Here is a 16,564-nt window from a genome sequence, read left to right as displayed (position 1 = left end):
GCAGAGTCTTCCACTGGAGTTTATCTATCATCTCCGTAACGCTTTTACGACTACTAAATGTTCCTGTAACGAAGTGCGCTGCTCTCCATTGGATCTTCTCTACCTCCTCTATCAACCTTATCTGGTATGGATCCCACACCGGTGAGCAGTATTCAAGCAGTGGGCGAACTAGTGTACTGTAACCTACTTCCTTTGTTTTCAGACTGCATTTCCTTAGGATTCTTCCAATGAATCTCAGTCTAGCATCTGCTTTACCAATGATTAATTTTATATGGTCATACCATTTTAAATCACTCCTAACGCCTGCTCCCAGATAATTTATGGAATTAACTGCTTCCAGTTGCTAACCTGCTATATTGTAGCTAAATGATAAAGGATCTTTCTTCCTATGTATTTGCAGCACATTACACTTGTCTACATTGAGATTCAATTGCCATTCCCTGCACCACGCGTCAATTCGTTGCAGAGCCTCCTGCATTTCAGTACAATTTTCCATTGTTACAACCTCTTGATATACTACAGCATCATCCACAAAAAGCCTCAGTGAACTTCCGATGTTATCCACAAGGTCATTTATGTATATTGTGAATAGCAACAGTCCTACGACACTCCCCTGTGGCACACCTGAAATCACTCTTACTTCGGAAGACTTCTCTCCATTGAGAATGACATGCTGTGTTCTGTTATATAGGAACTCTTCAATCCAATCACACAATTGGTCTGATAGTCCATATGCTATATTGGTACTACTAAAAAAAGATCAAGAAACTACCATAAGAACACAAAAGAAACTGCTGAAGAGGAGAGGCTCACAGAACAGCTGGTGGAGAATGTGCTTTGTAGCCAGGAGACCACCGGATTCAATTTACTAAGACTCAAATACTGGCAGCCACAAATGGACAGTATGAAAGACTATACAGTGGCCATAGAGATTACTAAACACCACAGTAATTTTAAGTGGAAGAGGAAGGTGCGAAACTAAATGGTATTTTGAGTCCAGTGCTGAAGAAGGTGTATGTACCAGTCTTCCACCATAGTGTGATAGCAATAGCGGGTGACAGCAACCAGTAACAGCCAACCGCACACAGATGCATTTAAGCAATCATTCTTCCCATAGTCCACAAATGAGCAGAATGGAAAAAGTCTTGATAATTAGTGCAGTGAGAAATAACCTCTGTCATGCACTTCACAATGGTTTGCATAGAATTGATGTAGATTTAGATGAAGGGAACTGCGTGGAATGCACATTTGGAGTTGGGTACCTCACAAAAGACCATTTCCTAATATGGCAAATGAAGCAAAAAGGCTTCAATGGGACAAACAATGAAAAAACTAGAGAGTAGCTTTCTGGATGTGTTAAGTGTGGTCAGATGAGTTGTGATTTTGCCTCTTTTCAAATGATGCATGGTGATACGTGCACCAACAGTCCACAGAGGCATTTAGCCTGCTAGCCTGCAGTGTGTAGAGGATGTAGTTCTGGCCAGAGGTTGTTCTGGATGTTTTTGGGATGTTACTCCTACAATAACTCTCACCAATTCATTCAGGTTTCTGTGAACATGATTCAGGATCTTTATTTCATCATTCTCAGTTTGCAAGTGTTGATATTTCTTCTACATCTTGATGAGGATACTCCCACAGGCATATATGTTGAAAGGGTTCTGGGAAAGTACAGTGCATCTGTAAAATAATTTGCATATGAGGTGTTAGAGCGGCAGATTCTAGACTACTGGTCCTGCGTTTGGAGCCCTTGTCAAGTAGGCACAACAACTAACATCAAAAAAATTCAGAGGCACTGCTAAGATCATTACAGCATGGGATATCACACATGAATGTTTAACAGAAATGCTAGGGGAACTTAAATGTGGATCTTTGAAAAAAGAAAAAAAAAGATGAAGTGGTTTTTGCAGAACTATGTTAGGTGAGTTCAGAGTGACTGTGGTCAAAGAAGACTGTGAGACCAATTTGCTGCCATCATCATACATCTCCTGTACAGTCATGGTAATAAGTGCAAAGAGATTAGGGTACATACAGAGTCATACAGTCAGTCAGTTTTCCTTCAGTCAAGACACAAATGGAATCAGACAAAAAGAATCACTCATACTGATATGAAGTGCCCTCAGCCATGCATTGTACAGTGGCTTGAGGAGTATATATGCAGGTCTAAATTGGGCTTGAGTTTTCAAAACGGAAAGTCACACTCTCCATGGGAGCAAGCAGAAACTGAGTTTTAGTTCAGTTAGCAGCAAGCCAGTGTGTGTATCAGAACTTCGAAAAAACTACAACTGCCCCCCCTCCTCCCCCCCTGAAGATGTCCTCCACAGAAAGGAACAAAACAAACTTTCAATGAGAAATTCATTCACAAACAGCATAATAGCAGGGTATATTTTAATCAGTGTGATACTTCCAGTCATGAAAGCTTACATTTTACGAGTTTACTTCTACAGGTGAAAAACTACTTTCGGTTACTTCTCTAAGAATGATATGCTGGAGCCTATGTATCAGCACAAACGTAACTGTTAATTGCATTGTAAGTACTTGTAATTGCAAACCAAGACTTTGGTCTTCTGCTGTGATTATATGACATTAGACATACAAAGAGCCATGATTCCTCTGAAGTGTAAAGTCTACACTGGCAGGGTGACTTAACAAAAACTGGAGAAAACAAATAATAACCAACATGAAAAAGCAGCCACTTGCGCCTCGTCTCAGGCACAAAGAACTCAACATAGGAGGGGCAGTCAAAGTTTTAATTATCACCCTAAAGAAAAGTTGAATAATTATTTTGTTATCTGTTTGCAGGTACATGTCTGCAGTACTGCAAGAATCCATGCTGAGTTGGTGGAAATGCATGGCAGCAATACACCACCATACGACACAGTGGTTTCCTGGCACAGACAGTTCCAGTATGGTCAAACAAGGATGATTAATGCTGTGGCATACCATGTCTCTGTGAAGAACTGGGAATCGCAAGAGAAGTTCACAACTAGATGCACAACATTTGGAACACGTAACAGGTCACCACCCAGTGGATTCTGCGAAAAATCACACGCATTCAAGAAGACTGCCAAACTGAGGCAGCACCGGAAATGTTGCAGCTGTGTCAGGGCAATGACTTCTTTAGCCACTTAATCAGCATGGGCAAGTGGTAGGTGTATTAGTATGAGCCCAAGACAAATGAGTGCAGGAAGCAGTGGAAACATTAATTTGTCGCTGCTGAAATAAGTGAAGACCTAAACATCATTAACGAAGAAGATATTAAGTGTCTTTGGGACTGTCATGATATGGTGCTAGCAGATTGTGCTCATAAGTGGCAAACCATCACAAGAGCACAGTACTGATATCTCCAGAGGACATCATGGGAGACTGTCAAGACAGAGCAATACAAGGAGCTGTCCCATCTGGCATTTTTGCTCCATGACAGTGCCCCAGCTCATTCTGCACAGGACAGTCACACACTGCTTCTTACAGGTATCAAATTTTGTCTCTCACCCCTTATTCTGACACGGCAGCCAGTGACTTCGTCTTCTCTGCTTGGGTGAAGAAACCACAGCATAGCAGGCATTTCCAGAATGACAACAAGGTAATTTTTGAGTTGGGATATTTCCTCAAGAGCCAAAATACAGATAGACAATCCAGATCTCAGTCAAGTCATCCATCACTGGGAAAAATGTGCCACACTGAAGAATGAATACATACACAAGACTAACACCATCACCAAGTTCCATGGTCAAAGAATGATTTTTTTTTATCTTCTAATATAACTACCCCTCCTACAATATTATTCACAAGGACAAATGTCAGAAAACCAGCACTTCCCACACAATAAAATTTGAAATCAAATGTGCATTTCATATCACACAACAAAATGTATTTGTTAGATTGTATTGCTAATAAATCGTGTGATGATTTACTACCTCCTATAGTACAATAGTTTCCAAAATATGGGATAGTTGCAACACGCATTCCATTTTTTAATACTGTCATCTTCAGTGTGTGATCAGCTTGCTCTGCACTTATGTAGACAGGAGTCGGAAGCCCTGGTAGAGGAACATTGAGTGGTGGCTGTCCAGAGTATGAAATACTTTTATGTCGTACTGGCTGACATTTACTTCCATGGCCATATCTGAAATGAAATTTTAAAAACTATATTTATGCACAGCATATATTAAATTACACACAGCATATTTTATAAACACATGTCACAAAACACAAAATTCACCTTTGACAGAACCAGAAGTCATGTTTGAAAAAATATCAACATGTATAAGAAATATTATATTTTTGTGTTGCGAACCACCCTTTAACAATACCAAAACAGTGTAAAACTGAATAGCAGCTGTACTACATCATACCACAAATTGGACTTCTGCAAACAGAAACTCACCACCTACTGATACCAAATATTTCTTTCAGCACAACCAGAGGAAGAAACTGAGTTTGTTATGCATTGATAACATATTTGTGAAATGTTCCCTTTAAAGTCCAACAAACATAATACAGCATTATAACTGCATGTACACTTTTTTTTCTCTTTCTCACTCATTTATTGACAACAGATGTGTGAGAGAAGTGGAAGAAGAATGCTCTGCCTAGCACCTTGAGTATGATGCTGACCAGAGGGTTAAACTCTACCTACATGATGTAGTATGCAAACAAAATAGATGGGATCTGTTCCTATGGTAAAAGGATAATTATTTAAAAAAATGTGACACACATCATGATGGGTAGTATTAAAGATATGTTAGAACACAGAGTAAAAACATATTTTGTGGTATATTTTTTATTCTACATTACAGTTCTCTTACAATGGGTGACAGGGCCCAAATTTTTGTGTCTGAGGAAATACGAGATTGACACATTATTTTAGATGACAGTTGTTACAATAAATGTTTCTTTCCTTACACTAGTTCAACTGCATACTTTCCATACTTTTTGGACTCCCTTGTCACATAATTTTGCCTGTGTCAAACTTCTTCCTAATGTACTAAGTTTTATGTGACTTTTGTATTTATTAGCTCAAATATTGCTATTACTTACTGTTTCCAGAAGTTTTTGTGTGAGCTTGTCAATTCACCATCCATTCCATTCAAACAACTTTACTTACTGGTTGTAGAAAACAGAGGCACAGAAGTTAGACTCAATATCAGTTCTGCTTTTAAAGAATTTTTAAATATTAGAAAATAGCTGGCATGTTATTGGAAAACTAATTATGAATACCCCTATGCAGGCACATATTTACAGAGAAATGTTTCTGGAGGAGGGAATGCACTGCAAAACTGTGCATTCTTTGATGAAAAAGAAGATTAAACAGTTGGCATGGAAATGCAACTAAGCACTGCTAAGCAAGACACAGGTCTAATGAGTAGTTAAATAACTCATATGATTCGAAATTGCTTCTCTGAGCATTAGTGACAATGAAATATTTCCTCATTCTTTTTGCACAGGGTACCTGAACAAAAAAAAACCACACAGATTTCAAGACCAACGCTATGATTAGTACGAAAACATGTGGAGATGACAAAGACAATACAAAAGTCACAGGAAGGCAATGGCACACATCCTCCAATATGACTGTGTCTGCTAAAGCACTGTGGTGTTCAAATCCATCTTCATGTAAATGATAGATCTACCTTCTTTTTTTTTTTAATATAACTATCAGTCAAGTAAATGGGATGCATAGTAAAATACTCATCAATATGAAGATGGACCTTGTCAACATGGAATGGGTTGCGTGCCAGAAAAATATACATAGCCATACAATACGAGCAACCAAAAAGAAGGGTTATCTTTGGAGAAACCAGAATAACGTATGGTTCTTGAAGAGTGGCAGAAGCCTTTTCAGTAGTTGCAACGGCTGTAAAAAACTGTAGAGGGAGACCATGGGATGAATACAGCAAGCCATGCTGAAATGGATGTAGGACGCACTAGATACCGGTACTTGCACAGTACAGAGTAGTGTGTAGAGCTGCATCAAACCAATCTTAAAACTGAAGACCACAACCATAAAATGAATTAAACACTGAGTACTCAGAAATGATTCTAAAGGAAAGAATATGAGTGCCTTCTTAATCAGATACATTTCAAAAGCACCACTTTTTCCATCCTTCTCAACAGACATTACACAACTGTGTGATACTGTTCAGGAACGATTTAAGAAAAAAGTTGCCACAAAGTCAGTTATTGCAACTGATCACCTACACTAACCTAGAGATGCAGCAGTTTTCAGTAAAAATAACTCAGAAATGATACAATGAGATGCCACTGACAAATACTATCCATAAAAATATAATTTACATCAACTTTATAAAACTAGACGTGATGTTCTGAAGATGTTACTTCACTGCATGTAACATAGTGAAGTGCTACTCTGATCAGGGCACTGGGTTCATTCAGTAGGAGTCATTCTAATTTAAAAGTTCCTGAATCATATGAAGGAAATGCCAGGATGGAGCCTAATAGAAGGTTACGACCACTTCCAGATCCCTCCTGGTCCAAGACAACAACTATTCAAACTTAATTAGCTCACTGTTGACATGATGTTAAAAAACATATCATTTTAATAAGCTCAACTTTGAGTCTTTGATAACACTGTAATTATTAAACAGTAAAATTACTTTTACTGTTGATGGTCTAGTTATGTGAATAGTGAAACACAAATAGACTTAGAGCGCAGACCCTAGGTTTCGTGTAAATAATTTATAAGACATGAAGAAAAGTGTATTTTCTTGTATAACAAAAATCTAAACCTCCTTGCTTTCTGTAGAAATTAATAGTTTGTGACAACAAAAACTTGTAAATGATTCGGGAATACAGAAGCATCCGATTCCACCCGTCTGCTTTGACCCATGACGTCACAAATATGGCGGGAACGACCATACACTATGACTCCAATATGGCGCCTATGACGCCATTACATAAACATGACCACAAACATGAAAATACATTGAAAAACCAACACACACACGTACCACAAAAAACCTAATGAAACTAACAGGGCAAGCATGGGAAATTGGGGGTTTTTGGGTGGTGACAAAGTAAATATAAACAAATTTAGACACACACCACCATACCAAACCACACAAAACAACGAAAAAACCGACAACACAAAACTCCCCAAATTCCACTTGACACAATATCCTATGGAATCGGACACTTCCCTTGACCTATACAGCCCAACATTAGCTCCCAATCCCACAAATAACACTTCCCTTGACCTATATAGCTCAACAGCAATTCCCTATACCGCACCACCCACAGCCACAACCACACATTGGAATTGAACACTTCCCTTGACCTAATGATTCATTACAACTGTTAACAAACTACACTAATCAGAACATGAAGAATTCATTAAGGAAATAGAAAAATTTGCGTGCTGCTAGGAAATCTGACTCTACGGTTGGGCATCAGGCACTGCTTTGTACAGACCAACTACCATGTCTAAAGCATCAAAGGGCATAACTATCAAGGGTAAGAGGTTGGCACACCATTCTCCCTGTCTTTAACAATGTCTTTCAAATCAGAGCCACTACTTGTCCTTCAAGTAGCTTCTCAGTTCTGCTGAGGCTCAGCAATGACCTCATTCCACTACTCCAACTAAGCGAAACTCCTTGGCAGTCTTGGATATTGAACCTCAGTCCTCCAAGTGACAATCCAAGACATGCTGATCACTGAGATACAGAGATTAACCTTTCTACAAAATAAGTTGATTTCTTTATATATATATATTCTTCTTATACATTTCACTATAACACCAAATGCTTTCATTAGTCTCTATCAGTGACAGTCATACCTAATGGCAAATTCAAAGATTCACTGACAATAAGTTGAAACACACTTCTATCAAGCAAGTGTTATTCAAAGAAAAATATATCTTTATGAATAACACAGAATGTAAGTAAAATGTAAAGAGGAAGTTCAAACAAGAAATTTGTCAAATAAATTAGATTTTTTTAAAAACATATACCCAGGAGAAACTGAAGTTTCAAATTGGCTTTTTTTATTTTCTATTCTCAGTAGTTAACATTGGTCAAAATCCTTTAGGTACCTCCACAAGTGCCTTTTTGCTGACTGACTGACATGCCCTACAAACTCGTGAAGCCATATAATCTGTGTAAATAATTTTTCCTGCCTCACAATATTTACTAATGTATACACTCCACTATAAAATCAGTTGTTATTCCCCTTCTAACTGTTACCTAATAATGCCACCGCATCATGAGAAAAAATATTATATAAAATAGGGAATTATCACAGGTTTAATTTAAACATTGTAGTGGGTAACATCACCCGCAACGTCAAGCAACACATGAGTATTACAGAAATGATCCATGAACTCAAATGGGAATCCCTGGAGGCATGAAAACGTTATTTCCATGAAACACTATGGAGAAAGTTTAGAGAACTAGGTTTTGCGACACACTGCGGAGCAATTCTATTGCAATCAAACGAGCAAGGTGGCACAGTTGTTAGCACACTAGAGTCGCATTCGAGAGGAGAACAGTTCAAATCCCCACATCCAGCCATCCTGACTTAGGTTTTCCATGACTTCCCTAAATCACTTCATGCAAATGCCAGGATGGTTCCTTTGGAAGGGCACAGCCAATTTCTTTTCCCACCCTTTCATAATCCGAACTGGTGCTCTGTCTCTACTGACCTCACTGTCGATAAGTTTTTAAACATTAATCTTCTCCTCATCCTCTACTGACATCAATGTACATTTCATGTAGGACAGCAATGGCAAGATAAAGGAAATCAGGGTTTGAACGGAAGCATAAAGAAAATCATTTTTCTCTTGCTCTACTTGCAAGTGTAACTGGAAAGGAAATGACTAGCAGTGTACAGTTTACCCTCCGTCATGAACTATTTTGTGGATTGTGGAGTATGTGTGTAGACCTAGGTCACTGCAGTTGTGAAGTAAAAATGGAAGTTACCAAATCATTACATGTTCAGCTACACATAAATTTGTGTAAAGGCAAACAAAATACTATGCTTGTAACAGCAAAAATTGCAAAGCTGCTTGTTGCAGATGCAGAAACTACAATGTTGCAAAATAACAATCTACTATATTTCAAACTCAGGCTATGATCTCAGGACAGCTTGTTTATGTATCTCTGATTGCCAAAAACAGTGAAAGGGGACTGCAAAATGCAATGATTCTATAGAACTGCTGATACTTCAACTTTGAGCAGATTAAATGGCTGCAGTGAAGTCTGCAGTACAGTTGTGTTGCTTCGTGCTGTGACATTACCTCTGGCACAATTTTTATTGAAATGAAGGTTATGGCAACAGATTGACCTATACTGTAGCCTAAGTTCTATGTAACCTGGTTTCCTTTCTATGGTTACATTTACATTGTATTACATTACATTTGCATCCTTGCCAAAATAAAACATACTTTCCTGGTGGTACTTTTTCTTTTTTAATATGCCTGAAGCCATTAATAGTAAGAATGTCCTTGCTCAAAAGTGTTGTATTCTCAGAAGGTTTCTTGGCAGTTAAAATATGCGTGATTGTACGATGCCATTGTGGTTATGTAGTGCTGATAAATAGTTGTCCTATTGACAGTGTCAATGGTCAAAGTTGATGGGTTATATTGTATCCTTCATAGCTTACAATAAAATTGAGGGGAGTCCACAGCATTAAAATTAGGATGGTTGAAAACAGCCAATATTACTAACATAGCATGCAATGGACCTTGTAGTGGCAAGTATTTTAGCAACTGTGTTGATGGATTCAGCCAACACTGCTTAGTAATAAAATTTCGTATTTGCCAGTGAAAACAAAAACTGTGGATGTTCTACAGTGTGTATTTATATCATGAACCAGTCTTCAACTTACAAAGCAATCCTCTAATAACGGCTCCGTAAACCAATTTAGGATATCCAGAACTCTCCCCCCCCCCTCCTCCCCCCATTGACAAATACACTACAGAGCCAAAGAAACTGGCAAATCTGCCTAATATTGTGTAGGGCCCCCGCGACCACACAGAAGTGTCGCAACATGATGTGGCATGGACTCTACTAATGTCTGAAGTAGAGCTGGAGGGAACTGACACCATGAATCCTGCAGAGTACAAAGGGGTGGCGATATCTTCTGAACAGCATGTTGCAATGCATCTCAGATATGCTCAATAATGTTCAAGCCTGGGGAGTTTGGTGGGCAGTGGAAATGTTTAAACTCAGAAGAGTATTCCTGATGCCACTGCATAGCAATTCTGGATGTGTGGGGTGTCGCATTGTCTTGCTGAAATTGCCAAGTCCGTCGGAATGCACAGTGGACACGAATGGATGCAGGTGATCAGACACAATGCTTAGGTATGTTTCACCTGTTGGAGTCGTATCTAGACGTATCAGGGGTCCAATATCACTCCAACTGCACACGCCCCACACCACAACTGAGCCTCCACCAGCTTGAACAGTCCACTACTGACATACAGGGCCCATGGATTCATGAGGTTGCCTGCATAACTGCACACTTCGATTTGCTCGATACAATTTGAAACGAGACTCGTCTGACCAGGCAACATGTTTCCAGTCATCAACAGTCCAGTGTCGGTGTCGATGGGCCCAGGCGATGTGTAAAGCTTTGTGTCTTGCAGTCATCAAGGGTACACGAGTGGGCCTTCGGCTCCAAAAGCCTGTATTGATGATGTTTCATTGAATGGTTCGCACACTGACACTTGCTGATAGCCCAGCACTGAAATGTGCAGCAATTTGCAGAAGGGCTGCACTTCAGTCACGTTGAACAATTCTCTTCAGTCGTCATGGACCCCATTCTTGTAGGGTCCTTTTCTGCCCTCAACAATGTCGGAGATCCGATGTTTTACCAGATACACGATATTCACCATACATTCGTGAAATGGTCGTACACGAAAATACCCACTTCATCACTACCTAGGAGATACTCTGCCCATGGCCCATGTGCTGACTATACCACCACGTTCAAACGCCCTTAAATCTTGATAACCTACCACTGTAGCAGCAGAAACTGATCTCACAACTGTTGTCTTATATAAGCGTTGCCAACCACAGCTCTGTATCCTGCCTGTTTGCAAGTGTGCCTATACCAGTTTCTTTGGCAATTTAGTGTAATTTAATACCCAACAGTTCATGTTATAACCAAAGCTGTGCTATGTTCCATGTACTTTATGTTGCTTTACTGCTTCTATGGACTACTACAAAATGAATCTACAGATCAAATTAGTAAAGTGTGATGTATTTTAAAACTGTTATTAGTAATTGCATAGTCTTGGTGAACTAATGCCATTCAAAATAGCTGTGGAACCAAATCTTGAAGAAATAATCAGAATGACAATGTTTTAAAAAAAAAAATATGTAAACAGGCAAACATCTGCAGAAAACTTCACCTGTCTCACAAAAATGCAACTACAAACTCTCAGTAACCAGACTGCTGCTGGGAATATGGGAATAATTCCATCAATTCTCCTCACACGACACTTCTACAAATCATGACTGTTAGATCAATCACAGCTTAACCAGAGGTTTGCCAGCAGTCACTCTTTCCCAACAGCACACAATTAAATTGAGCAGGAAGATTACTTATTACACAGCACAATCAAAGATCATCTACAGTGTACATATACAGAATCTGCTACAGACACTAGTATTTCAAGTCAAATTACATGATGCACCTTATTTCATCATATCCAAGGACTGCACACACAAAATGACCACGAGAAAGTAAACGTATTTATGAGTACAACAGCCTGCTGAAATCAATGGTTGTCATTATGGACAACATAATTGTAACAATACTTATCAAACATAAAGCTTCCAACAGAGTTGCTCAAGATGTCTCATATCACTTTAGTTGTCAGAGACTTCCATTTGATCTACAAAGCAAATCAATGTATTTAGAACAATCTTTCTGAGCTACTGATAACATTTTAGGTGTTAACAGAGTATTCAACAGTCCAGTCAGAACACCTATTAAATGTTTGAAGTCACATAAGATTATAGCTTGAAAAAAATAAATATGCAATTGACAAACTGGAGAGGCAGGGAGGGAAGGCAGTGTTGTTAACATACAGCCACTCAGTAGACTCAATGGAACATCATTAGCAAGGTTACTTTTCTTAAACTGTAATGTGCCAGTATTGAAAGGTAACAGTAGTCATTCAAAAGTAAACTAAATATCTCCTCCATTCTAACTTGCATTTAGGCACATATTCATACCTAAACAAGACACTAATACTTCACTCTTTGCGTAAAATCTACTGTTCAACAAGATCAACAACAACATAACAAAATCTGAAAAAAAATAAGTAAGGAACATGCATATGGCTACACATTAACAAACACAAAAAATAAAATAAAAATGATGGATCAGAAATACAACAAACATTACATGTGAGTAGTTAAAAAACGTGATACAAGTAGACTGACGACATTATTATGCTTGCAGCGATACAAGCTTTACAGACTGATCGACAGCTGACACCACTGACAACAGAAAATATCAGCCAAATAAAATCTGACAAAACAACAAGACCACCACAGAAACAAGTAGTTTTTGTTCTGGGAATGTTCTTGTAATTAATGGATTCGAACTCATTAAAAACTTGAATACAGCAGAACATAGTCAAAAAACTTGGGTCTTAATCGGCGGCATAAATTTAACTACGAAATACAGTCTGTACATAAAAATTACTGTCATTTAACATCTACTGAATTTTCCAAATTACAAACAAACCATAACTTTTTTAAATCTAATCTATAATTCGACCCATACTACAGATCAGTCTATCATCACAAACTTCATTTAACAAAAATAGATTTTTGTTGTGACACATTTGTTGGCTTAGTCAACTCATTATTAAACTATCATCTCCCAACCTACCCTACACGTTGCTTTATGCAACAGTCTAGTCTGTCACTATAACTTCATAAAGAAACCTATCTTGGTCTAGCATACAACACAATCCAAAACATTATTCCCCCTCAACGGATTACAATCTCCACTAGAAGTATGCAGGTCTAGTAAATAAAATGATCTAGTCATAATAAAATAATCTAAATGATACAGGCTTTTTATAAACAAAACATATGGACTACATCTGCAACTAAAATGAACAGTAGTACCTCAGATGCTAATTATGTAACATACCACATCAATGAATAAACCAAGAGCTCATGTTGTTTACTAGACCCCATTATACTACATCCATCCTATCATTATTGACGAATGATGGCAAACTATAAGGTACCTTTTAGTCAGAACATAGTGACCAATTCACCAATACTCCCCATAAAAAAATACAATGAATTGAAAGATGTATAAATCTTTAGCAAGTGCCATCTTACATTGCTCCACTGTCTTCGTTGAGAATATAACTTACAGATTACCACACATATAAAAACTGCTACACCTAAACGACAGGACGGATGACCCCGTTGTTTGGTCCCCTCACCCCAATCAACCTCAAAGATTTTCATCACATTACTTGGCATTGGAACACAAAATATACACATGAAAAACATTTTCTCAAAATTCTCATGACAAACTCTTTCGGTTACATCTATTCATTCCTAAAGACTCTTACTCAGTTCACAGTCACTCAATAAGTTGTAAATTACTGAATTAAATTTCCACTTGCCAGTAGATTTCACTATGCAGTCAAACTGACACTTTGGTTATGAGGCATGCTCACAAATTAAGAATGTTTCCAACAAATGATACAGAGGTGGGTTATAGTCTCAGTTACATGGGAAGTTTCTTTTCTATATTTCCCAATCACATGAAATCTATTTCCCTGTCAACAGATTACTATAAATAAATCATCATTTTACAATTATTATCTTGAAGTGCACAGTATAGTGTAACTGAGGCAATGTTTATGCATTCAAACTTACTCCCACACACTGATGGAAATGACAATTGTTCTTAAGTATCCATTTACGTTACCTCATACATAGTTTCATTCGTATACACTTTTCACGAACGTGTTTGGACCCAATACTGGTGTTGAAAACTTAGCTATTGGTAGTAACCAGACTTCAATCTTGTAAATTGGTCATACAGTACAAAATTTCACGCTTTACACAACGTCATCTTTGAGATGTTGTGCAGTTCTCAGTCACTTAAGCGTTTGTAAAGAGAATTAACAATTGCTGCCAACAATGGAAAGTAGTAGCCAATAAGTAAACAAGTCTATCAACACAGAAACGTACTATATTACTTTCATCCCAAACAAAAGGTATTCTTTCACTAGAATAATAAAGCCATTGTATGCGACATGCACTGGTACAATTTTTTTCTAATTCGGTACGGTTCAGCAGTCCGATTACACAGCACTCTCTTAATCCACACACAAACAATACGAGGCGAGAAGGATTTTCATGGAAATTTAATAAACTTTTTTTGCCATAAACTGAAATGAAAGACATATTAAAACTATACACTAGAATTAAAAAGAACAGAATCCAACGGATGGTTCATTTCTTGGTGTATTTATTCAACAGTTACACAGCGCAATAATTGTGATTGTCTGTTGAATCAACACTTCCAAAACATCATTTACTCCTGGAACACACGGCCATATACTTACAATTTTCTAAAAATTGGTGAAGTGATTCTTAATGTTGCTATCGCTTTAACCATATTTGCGGATCAGCACTGTTTTTTTAATTTTCTGCAGTGTTTACAATATGTTTACAATACACACATGATTCCCCGCGCCGGAACGTTTTGCTTAGGGGCCAAAGATCGCGAAAACTAGCGCACACCTTCGCACACCAACGACATGGAAAATCGAGATTGATTTTTTTAAAATTAATTTAATTGGCATTTTGTATTATTGTTAGATTAAACCAAAGAGATACAATATTCTCTACCTCTCTGATTTAATCCAATGACCTATATTTTTATACCTTTTTGATTTAGTCCCTAGTTATCCAATAGTAAATTGAAATTTCGATAACCTATCGGAAAAGATAATTTTTTTCATATTATCATTCTTAATTCGGATTAAACATTATCATCGAGTTATCCATTGAAGATTTTTTTCGTTTTAAGGCCGATTCAGACTAGCCTTCAACGAACCGCCACGTCACGCCACATCAACGTCACTGTATATTCACCGTCGACGTCACGTCACGTCACGTCAGTCCCGAGCGGTGAAAGTGAGGTAATGAGGTTCCGTGTGTGATCCAAAAAGTTGGATTATAGTACCAGACTTGATGAACAAACAATGATAGAGTTTATTACTGCCTGAAGCAAACTTCGTAAATTACGTCCTTGACAAATTTTATGTGGTAAAGTGCTGAGAAGTGAAACAATATTTCAAAACTAGACCTTTACTGGCTATCGGAAATATATACATCCAGGCACATCAAACAGTCTTTATAGGGGAATAAATACAGTCTGTTTACTTACCTATTATTTTTTTCCTTAGATGACTAACAGCATCATAAATAACTGCATTTTTTACAGCATTAGAGACTACTTATTCACTTAAAAACATTATTTGATGAAAGTTGCTTCATTTTCTTATTTATAAAAAGAGTGACGTCAGCTCTGTTCTCTTATAGTAAAGCCTAAATAATTTTTTACATTTAGATATTAGACCATGCTTGTGGAATAACACTCGTCGGGAAAAATATCCAAGTTGTTAGTTAATTAGTTTATGCTCCACAGTTCTTGTGAGTTTAGTATAATTCTAAGTTACTTGTGTAACCAGTCAATTATAACTGGGACATTTCCTGACTGGCTAAAATATGCAGATGTTAAGCCTCTATTCAAGAAAGGGGATAAAGAGATACCATCAAACTACAGACCGATTTCACTTTTGCCAGCATTCTCAAAAATTTTAGAAAAAGTAATGTACAGGCAGCTGCTCAACCATCTGACCACAAGTAACATATTATCAAGAACACAGATTGGATTTCTGAAGGGTTCTGATATCGAGAAGGCTATTTACACTTACAGTGAAAATGTACTTAATTCATTAAATAACAAATTACAAGCAGCAGGTATTTTCTGTGATTTGCCAAAGGCATTTGATTGTGTGAACCGCAACATCCTTTTAAGTAAATTAGAATTCTATGGTGTCACGGGCAGTGCTGCAAAATGGTTCAAGTCATACCTCACTAACAGGAAACAAAGGGTGTCAGTGCAAGGGACTAGTGAATTAAGTCATCAGTCATCATCAGAATGGGAAGAAATTACATGTCGTGTCCCACAAGGATCCATCTTAGGGCCATTGCTTTTTCTTGTGTACATTAATGATCTCTCATCAGTTACACTGCCAGAAGCAGAGTTCGTTTTGTTTGCAGATGACACAAGTATTGCAATAAATAGTATGTCAAGTGTAGTTCTAGAAAGATCTGCTAATGATATTTTCATGGATATTAATAAATGGTTTAAAGCCAACTCACTGACATTAAACTTCGAAAAGACTCACTATATGCAATTCAGAACCTGTAAGAGGTTTCCACCCAGCATATGCATAAAATACGAAGAAGAGCAGATAGAAGAAGTTGACAGTCTTAAATTCTTGGGATTACAACTTGATAATAAATTCAGTTGCCAAGAGCACACCACA

The 16,564-nt window shown here is 37.7% G+C and overlaps 1 protein-coding gene across 1 annotated transcript in view; it reads right to left on the bottom strand.

Annotated features, from left to right (window-relative positions):
* The window catches only part of LOC124722056 (mitochondrial-processing peptidase subunit alpha), a 107,386-nt gene extending 92,673 nt beyond the window's left edge, over positions 1-14,713 (bottom strand). Inside the window, exons 1-2 of the mRNA XM_047247251.1 lie at positions 14,570-14,713; positions 3,915-4,123 (exon numbers count right to left, since the gene is read on the bottom strand). Of these exons, the coding sequence (XP_047103207.1) occupies positions 3,915-4,123; positions 14,570-14,622 (262 nt within the window). The 5' untranslated portion in view covers positions 14,623-14,713. The remainder of the gene's footprint in view (positions 1-3,914; positions 4,124-14,569) is intronic.
* Positions 14,714-16,564: the final 1,851 nt, after the last annotated feature.

This window comes from Schistocerca piceifrons, chromosome X, assembly GCF_021461385.2.
Source record: "Schistocerca piceifrons isolate TAMUIC-IGC-003096 chromosome X, iqSchPice1.1, whole genome shotgun sequence".
Classification (NCBI taxonomy): domain Eukaryota; kingdom Metazoa; phylum Arthropoda; class Insecta; order Orthoptera; family Acrididae; genus Schistocerca; species Schistocerca piceifrons.
Note: the sequence above shows the minus strand (reverse complement) of the source record. Positions and strands in the feature narration are given on the sequence as shown.